Genomic DNA, 9,548 nt, shown 5'->3' on the forward strand with positions numbered 1-9,548 from the left:
CACGTGAATTTAATTATCTGAAGTTAACAAAGGCTATAACCCGTGATAGATAAACAGATATACAGATATCACATAAACTAAAATTAACTTTTAAAGTGTTGGTATGAAGTAATTTGATATACCAATACTGATGGTATGACTACGCATATAATTATTGTTTCAACGATTGATTATTTAATAATGCAACAAAAAGAAAAGCTCCTGAGAAGTTCCGAATGTCCATTTATGGATCATTTACTAAATAATAAAACAGAAAGAAAGGTAATTAATATTTACCAATTCAGAAATGAATTTGATCGGAATTTCCTCTCATTTCCCCTATAATTTATGGAAAAAACGTGGTGATTATGGAGAGTGACAGGAAACGGAATTTGAAGGGATGAACATGTTCAAAATGACCTTACATCACGTAACCTACATGAACCCTGGTCATTATTATAGCAGGCGTACACTTTCCATGAGACTTATATACAATGCTACAAAGTTAAAATAACGTCACGAGATGAGAAAATCTATCTGGAAAACCATCGTGTGTCATACACATACATGTACTTATTTTTTGTTGCCAGCCATTATTTACTAATTTTTCTAATTGAAATATTTGTGATAATTCACCGCAATTAAAATATAAACGGCTTTGTCGATACTATTTAAACCAAGAAAGACGAGGTCTTTTCAGAAGCTTGAATAGCGCGCGCGCGTGCGTGTTTGTGTGTGTGTGTGTGTGCGCGCGCGCGTGATTTGGATTTTTAAAGTAGATTTAATAATTTTCCAGTCATATTGCTACTATGTCTGCAGTGTGACAGTTTATAGTGATGTCTATCTAGAACTGGGGCATCATGCCGCAGACATGTAGCACCAGTGCCGGATTTAGGAATAAGCCAAACATCCTACAGCTTTGTGCCTCACAGTCCGTTGGGGCCTCTCAAAAGCATTTTTATACTAAATATGGCCTTTACAGCTTCTCATAGCTTAGATCCTCGCTGCACCTAATTCCGTCACTGTGTAGCACGATGTCCCACCCAGTTACATTATCCTGACACCATGTTGACTTGTCCTAACAATAACCTTTTAATACTGAGAGTTAGCGCGGTAGCTGCTAGTACCATTTTTATAAGCGTTTGGATGATTTGGCCGGGATTCGAACCCGCGACCTTCCGCACCCGAGGCGGACGCTCTAACCACTAAGCCAAATGAAAGGTTCTTGAATAATGTAGCAGTATGTATGCACGAACAGCAGAGAAACCAAATTCAAAATAAAATTAATATGCATACATTTTTTCTTCATTTTTTTAAGGTGTTGTTTTGCCATAAATTTGGGAGGAGAATTATATTTCTACTGATTTTCCTTTATAAATATGCAGAAAACACCGTAAAAGTTAAATTGTAAACAGCTAACGTTGTTGCCACGGATAGAGTACAATATATGCTCTCAGTCTGTGACAAATATTGTTAACTAGTACGTTTGAGCAAATGATAAATGGAAATTTGTTGAAGCGAGTGAGTAACGGGAATATTTTATCTGATTGGTGAAAATGCCTAGTTTTTCTTCCACTCGACGAAATATATCCCGTATTCACTCATTTCAAGCCAGTATGATCTCTTAAGTCAACTGTTCATTGAGTCTATCGCTCTGACACACAGACACACATTATACTCTTCTCTCTCTCTCTCTCTCTCTCTCTCTCTGACCAACAAACAGAACAACAGAGAGAGAGAGAGACGGGGGAAGAGAGGATAAAAGCAGTCTGAATGTGATTAGCAATAGTAAGTAAAACAAGCCTCGTTTCTATTTGTTGAACAATGTATACATCACTTTGTACATCAAAGATAACAGCTTACTAAACTACATACATATATACATTTTTACATATATTTTTACATACATACATACATACATACATACATACATACATGCATGCATACACAGACAGACAGACAGACAGACAAACAGACAGACCCAGACAGATTGTGTGTAAGCTTTATCATTTGTATACCACCAGATGTTTAAATTTTCCAGTAAAAGGAAACGGGGCAAATTCTACATCAGTATCTCTTTTTTACCCTTTCGGTTGGTCGATTTGAATGGATTTTTACCGTCATTATTAGGATGGGACACAGTCCAATGACAGTCTAAAAAAATATCGTGATACGATGGTACCCAGAGAGAGATAGAGAAAGAGAGAGGGGGGGAGGGTTATGGAATAATTACCAAAGGTCATTTTTGCTGTTGACAATCCCTATATTTATATGTTGGTCGATTTGTCTGTTGCCGGACCAACCAAAACAGGGACAATGTAGATGGGGCATCTTGTTTTACAACCCAATTATAGGTTTAAGAAAGAAAAGAAGAAAAATAAAACAGCAACAAAACTTAAGCATTAAGTAGATTACAGTGTGTGTGTGTGTCTCATAAACAAGAAAATTACCTTATAATTTCTACAGATTATTGAGAATTTGTATCACTGATATACTGAATACTGTAGATACATCCAAAGGAAAGTGTACACATACCGTTACAATGATGCAGGTTATAGTAGGCTACTTGGTTAAGGTTCAGTTTCAAGAGTTTCATCAAGCTCTAACAAGTTGTATCACTCACTCCAGATTCCTGCGTGCTCTGTCCTTTATGAATGAAGAAGAGAGCACGGGCAGAAATTGGTGCAAATAAATTGTGTATCTGGTTAAATGCATTTAGAAAGCGGGAATTCTTAATATTTGTATCGCTATTTTCTTACGTTGCTAGTGGTTGATCAGTGGAAATTCATGACTGATCTATATAATTGATGACAGAGTCGAAACAACATTTACTTAATTATATGCAGATGATGCCATGTGACCAGATTTGAAATGTTCTAAATCAGTGAGAGTTAGAGTAAACAACTTTTAATTTGTTTCAAAGTCTTTCTCACAGTAAGATCCATAAGGTGAAATTGGCGCCATACTTGGAGTGATAAATAGCATGTATTAATTAGGTTTTTCCAGAGGATTGACCCACATCCGGGCATCTGTTTTGCGTCGTAGCTAAATTTATTATTGATGTTTTGAGAAAAAATTTTCATTACTTGCCTTAACACTGGAGACGCCCAGGTTTTTTAATGTTGTGACCAGCTTTTGGGTAATTATTTTATTTTATTTTAAAGAAAAGTTGCTATTTTCATATGAAATGATAGTGCTCTAAATTCATTCTTGGAGAGCGGCATTTATCGAAATGTACACAAAATTAAAAACTGGAATATCTTTCTGTGATTCAACAAAGAATTGTTGACACATCAATAAGATGCAGACCACAGCACTTTTTATTACTAAGACTTCTTTTTTTAATTCTTGGATTATTCATTTATTATTGTTGGATTTCATTCGTAAAGCCGTAAGTTCTTTTCACCAGTTTTACTATGCTTTCTAAGGAAATAAATTATTTGTTAAATATTTATGTGTGTCTGTGTGTATGTGTGTGCGTGTGTGTGCGTGTCTGATATGGTCCAGCCGTCATCGAACTGGCTGGAGATCAATGTATTAAATGCGTTTATGAGCCTCTGATTGCACGACTGAAGAGTGTGTTTGACCAGTCCACATCATCTTCCCTAGTCAAGGTTCCGATAACCCTATCTACAGATTTATTCATCGGAACCTTGGCTAGCGAAGATGAGTCCATATCGACGATTTGTAACCCTGGTTGATGGTTGCGCAAGTATGGTGAATAGTCAATCTCTAGCAATCTCCATGGCAACATAATAGCATATTCTTGTACCGGAAAATAACCCTGGTTGACAGTGGGGTGGGTAGGGCAGTTACTGAACTTTTAATTTCTAATCGTGTCAAAATAATATCGTTTTAATATTATTCATATATAAATCTAAATATATTGGTAATCGAACTTTATTTGACCTAGTAACATGAGGTGCCATTTTACCTTTTTTAGACCTTATTGCATGATATTATATTTATCTTCTGATATCATCTTATTTTATTATATCAATTAACTGAATTTGTAGTTAATATTTTACGAATATAAAATTAACATATATTCCAATTTATTATACCATAAACCCTAAATGCGTTACGTGTACAGGAAATTACCAAATTTAGGCTTCAGTCGCGAGGTTTTCTCTTCACAATAGAATTCTCTTTTTAGTCTGGGTAAATATCCAACACGTTTTACTCAGTTCCGACGGAATATAAATCATTCATCATTCATTAAAAGAAATAACAATATAATGATTTTGAAGTTATGCTATCGTACACGAGACTATACATATCAAACACCGAATGCATTATACAGCATACAATAATAAATTGGCACGTTATATGATTACACGATCAATGCAGTCTTGTGTTACCAAAATGTTGACACATGTTTTTAATAAATATTTATAATAATACCAGTTTGAGATTTATGCCAGCAAAGTAGACTATAGACTAAATTATACCGGATTTGGATGAAAGGATTTCTTTTACTCACGAGCTTACAAAACATGTACTTGGATACCTTAACTAGAACATTATTCCTCAAAGTAATTCTACTCAAATATGAACAAAATGAGACTTTTTGGTTTAGACGTTTGTCAGTTGAAAACATACAAATACACAGTTTTATTCTTTTGAGGTCGAATTTCCAATATTTTAAGAGCGCGCGCATATAAAAACTGTTTTTAAAGAAACAATGTTTTATTGAATCTACTTTGTGCCAGAGACAAACACAACATATCTTCCTGGGATGCTCTATCATCACCAAAATCGTCGTCATCGTTACCAGTCTTATTTGTGTTCATAATCTCTATACTCCGTAAGAACAGCTTCTAGATCGAGATCATCCAAAGAAAGTTGCCTGAATATCGTCCGTGCGAGAAAAATAATACATATACATTTCACCCTTTTCTTACAAAAATCTAATATCTCTCCACAGCTCAGACATTTTGGTACTATACATAAAGATAAATAATTCTTTAAGCTCGGTAAAAACAAAACCTAGCATTGCGGTGGTAAGATTACCTGCCAACAGTGACATGAGAATGTTCATACCTGTCATCACGCAGTCACAATCGTTACTGGTCGGTTCATATTGCATATGAATACACAGTACGTAGCCACACACTACACTGAACAACTAGTTTGGGGTCCTTTATTAATCTATTTTATAAGAGAGAAAAATAATACATCCATTTGTTATGATGAGAATTTTGTCTTTGGGTTCGTTCTTGGCATATACAATATTTGTATGACTGTTTGACACACTACAGGATTTGACGCTTTAAAGCAAATAAAAAATGCTAATTATAGATTCAACTTTTGAGTATAAGCATTATATCAAGTCATTTCAGATAAAGCCAGTACAGTGGGGGTCATGGTGTATAAACATTAGACCATGTCATTTTAGAGAAAGCCAATCCAATGGATGTCGTGGTGTATAACCATTAGACCATGTCATTTTAGAGAAAGCCATAACAGTGGGCGTCATGGTGTATAATCATTAGACGATGTCATTTTAGAGAAAGCCAGTGCAATGGGCGTCATGGTGTATAACCATTAGAAAACGCCAGTACAATGGGTATCACGGTGTATAACCATTAGACCATGCCATTTTAGAGAAAGCTAGTACAGTGAGTGTTATGGTGTATAACCATTAGACCATGTCATTTTAGAGAAAGCCAAAACAGTGGGTGTCATGGTGTATAACCATTAGACCATGTCATTATAGAGAAAGCCAAAACAGTGGGTGTCATGGTGTATAACGATTAGACCATGTCATTTTAGAGAAAGCCAAAACAGTTGGTGTCATGGTGTATAACCATTAGACCATGCCATTTTAGAGAAAGTCAAAACAGTGGGTGTCATGGTGTATAACCATTAGACCATGTCATTTTAGAGAAAGCCAGTACAATGGGTGTCATGGTGTATAACCATTAGACCATGTCATTTTAGAGAAAGCCAGTACAATGTATGCTATGGTGTATAACCATTAGACCATGTCATTTTAGGTAAAGCCAGTACAATGGGTGTCATGGTGCATAACCATTAGACCATGTCATTTTAGAGAAAGTGAGTACAACGGTTTTCATGGTGAAAGGGTATACACATTGCCAATGAAAAGACTCTTGCATTTGCGGCCAGCTGGAATATCGAATTACCAGACCCCGGGTGTATGGGTTTATATCAGTTGTTAGGTTACTTAGTAATTCCATATTTATGCTTACCCAACTCTGATGTGTTTCCTACTGGCTGTCGTATTGCTATTACACACTATCTGTTATATATTTCCTTTCCAATATATGCATTATAAGTACTTGTATGCAAGGTATGAAAATATTTACTGACATATTCTATTAAGTATGCCCGACATTAGGTAACAATAGAGTATGAAACTATGATCGGAATTCAAAGTATTCACTGAAATATTCGAATAAGTATGCCAGACGTAAGTAACAAAGACTTTGAAAATATGAAATTATTAACTGTCATATTCCATTAGCTATGTCAGACCATCATGTGACACAGAATATGAAAACAGTCACCGACATGCTCCACTGTGTAATGCATGTATTACAGGTATGAATATGCAGAATATGAAAATATACACTGACATACTTCACTGGATTTTATTTGCAACTTATAAATCACTTACCGTTTTTAGGTGTCACAGTCCCAAATTTGACAAGACTGTAACCAATTTGTTCATCTCCTCCTGTAGCCATTTTATATTTTTATATGATTGTGCTTCAGGGTTATTGACTCCAAGTGAAATGAATTTTCAACCTATCACAATGCTGACACGATGACAGGGCTGCAAAATATAGAGAGGAATATTGTAACCGTATCCATGTAATAGTCATAACTAATATTTAGTTTATGAATTATTGTACAAATATTAGCTTTCTTCTAAAATAAAATATCTACAAAAATGATATCGCATACAAATGTTGGTGTGTAAAGAGCTTATCGATGCTTCAAATACATGGCCTGTTTTATGCACGCAGTATGTAATCATCTATAAATTCCCTAATCATATTAGTGGTTTTGTGTGATCTTAGAGGTCTTGTGTGATCTTATGGGTATTGTGTTATCTTAGTGGTTTTGTGTGATCGTATTAGAAGCAGGGAAGGCAGACAGACCTAGGGGTCCCGACAAAGAATAAACCTTCCACAGAAAACTTTCTTGTGGAAGGGCTCTATTTACCGAATAAAGGCTTCTTGGGGAAGTTTACTTGTTACCGAACCCTGTTCCATCAATAAAACCTTAGTCTGAAGATTTAGCTGGAAAAAAAAGTATTCTACGTGAATTTTAATTTTTTTTTTGTTTATTGCCATACGACCGACCATAGGTAGGGCCTTCCCTGCTGCTATTATCTAATTGCATAGAATTATGCCAGTCGGCGTTAAAAGATTGTATCCAAACCTATTCGATATCTTGACCTGGGATCACATAGATTTACCGTTACAGATCCATGAGGTGTAGCTTGAGCTCGTGAGAAGAAATTTTTGAATTTATTTATATCCATGTCGCCACCGCACCAGGTCTGATGAATATTTCTTAATGTATGAGCATCAACGCCGTTAAAAATAACCAAAATATTACAATTATCTCTGATCACTTTAAGTATCTGAGTATACCTCTGAGTTACATAAATGACATCAGTGTTTTTGTGGCGACCACGGGAGAATATTCTAGCAGGGTTATTTTGTTTATCCAGCATCACGTCGTCGTAGACAACTAAATTATTGATCGACCCATCTAGATCATCAGCAGAGGGAGCTTCTATGATGTCGGTAATAAAATCAATTATATTTTCACCGTCATTTAGCAACGCTGCATTTTCATTAAACTCTTTCAATACCTGATAACAACGCTGATCATCCACAGATGGTGCAACCAAATACAATTTATCCCATTTTAGCCATCTCATTATCAGATTCAACAATAATTGTGTTTTTCCACTACCAGATGAACCTATTATTATCATTCTAATTGAATTGGGCAATGCAGCATGATGCTTGACAGGAACGGATTTTTTTGTAGCTGAAAAATCAATTACATTCATGATATAATACATATTATGGATCTATATTGTGTCAAATGTAAAACACGCACACCAACGGTAGAGCTAACTACGGTTGTTACTCGCACAAAAAAGTTTAGATTTATCTCATGAACTAAAAATAAAAATTCCACGGAGGTGACATCACCTCAAAATTATCCTCGCTACCAGGATTCCCCTGGGCTAAATACTCAGGAGAAAAACACCTACCAGGATACAGCTACTGCGGACCAGGTACCAGACTCGATATCAGATTAAATAATCAGGATCAGCCAAATTCAGGTGAGGAGCCAATTAATGCGATTGATCGGGCCTGTTTGATTCATGACATAGCATATCGAAATAAAAATATTCAACAACGACATCTTGCTGATATAAATGTAATTCACGCAATAAATTCCATAAAAAATAAATCTATCAAAGAGAGGTTAGATTCGTGGTTAATTAAAAACGCGATGAAGGGTAAATTAATCTTCGGTGCCGGTAATTAATATGGAAGCGATTTATTATTCTCCAGCAGGATTTTGGCGGGGTAAAGCAGCTATCAAGAAGCTTGCAAAGGCTGCTCGAGTAAAACCGTCAACGGCTGCTGCTTGGTTATCTAAACAAGCAATATGGCAAATTTATATACCACCACCAAAACGAATCGAACACGCGCATTTTGATGTTAGTGTGCCAAATGAGGTTCATCAGGCTGATATAATGTTTTTACCACATGATACTGTTGACGGTAAAATCTACAAGTACGTTCTAACCGTAGTAGATATTGCTAGCAGATACAAAGAAGCTGAGCCATTAACCAAGAAAACAGCCGCTGAGGTAGCTGATGCATTTGAGCGAATATATCAGCGAGGACCACTAACCTGGCCAATTTTACTTCAGTTTGATCCCGGACGGGAATTTCTTGGTGCGGTGACCTCATTAATGAAACAAAAAAATACAAAAATAAGACGCGGTAAAGTTAATATTCACAATGATCAGGCAATTGTGGAGAGATTCAAAAAAACATTAGCTGAGCGGTTATTTGGTTATCAGTATGCTATGGAATTTATTCAGGATAAACGATCTAATGATTGGGTTGTCTGGCTACCCAGTGTTATTTCTGCGATAAATAACGAAACAACGAGTGCTATATCAATGAAACCAGCAATTGCTATACAGAAAGATTTTATACCGATAAAACGACGTGACTTTTCAGCTCGACCTGTTCTTGGTAGTGTCATCGTCAGATATTTATACAAACCAGGTGAGTCTGAGGGTGGCAGAAAAAGAGCGACGGATCCAATCTGGAGCACGACGACACATAAGATAGTATCAGTGACAAAATCATCAGGTAGACCAGCAATTTACATGCTCGATTCGTTAGCATCTCAGCGAGGTTTTACTCGCGAGCAATTACAAGTAATACCAGCTGATACTCAATTACCGCCTCAGTCACTTAGATAATCAACTCCGAGCCGATTACACTCTAAACACGTCAGCGTAACATTATCGCGATTGTGGCCTAAATCATTAT

At 36.0% G+C, this 9,548-nt stretch overlaps 1 protein-coding gene across 1 annotated transcript in view; it reads right to left on the reverse strand.

Moving 5' to 3' along the window:
• The window catches only part of LOC149772535 (uncharacterized), a 132,801-nt gene extending 126,109 nt beyond the window's left edge, over positions 1 to 6,692 (reverse strand). The window contains exon 1 of the mRNA XM_089947643.1: positions 6,623 to 6,692. Within this exon, the coding sequence (XP_089803769.1) occupies positions 6,623 to 6,692 (70 nt within the window). The remainder of the gene's footprint in view (positions 1 to 6,622) is intronic.
• Positions 6,693 to 9,548: the final 2,856 nt, after the last annotated feature.

Source organism: Sinohyriopsis cumingii, unplaced genomic scaffold (genome assembly GCF_028554795.1).
Source record: "Sinohyriopsis cumingii isolate HCF-2022 unplaced genomic scaffold, ASM2855479v2 utg001397l, whole genome shotgun sequence".
Lineage (NCBI taxonomy): Eukaryota > Metazoa > Mollusca > Bivalvia > Unionida > Unionidae > Sinohyriopsis > Sinohyriopsis cumingii.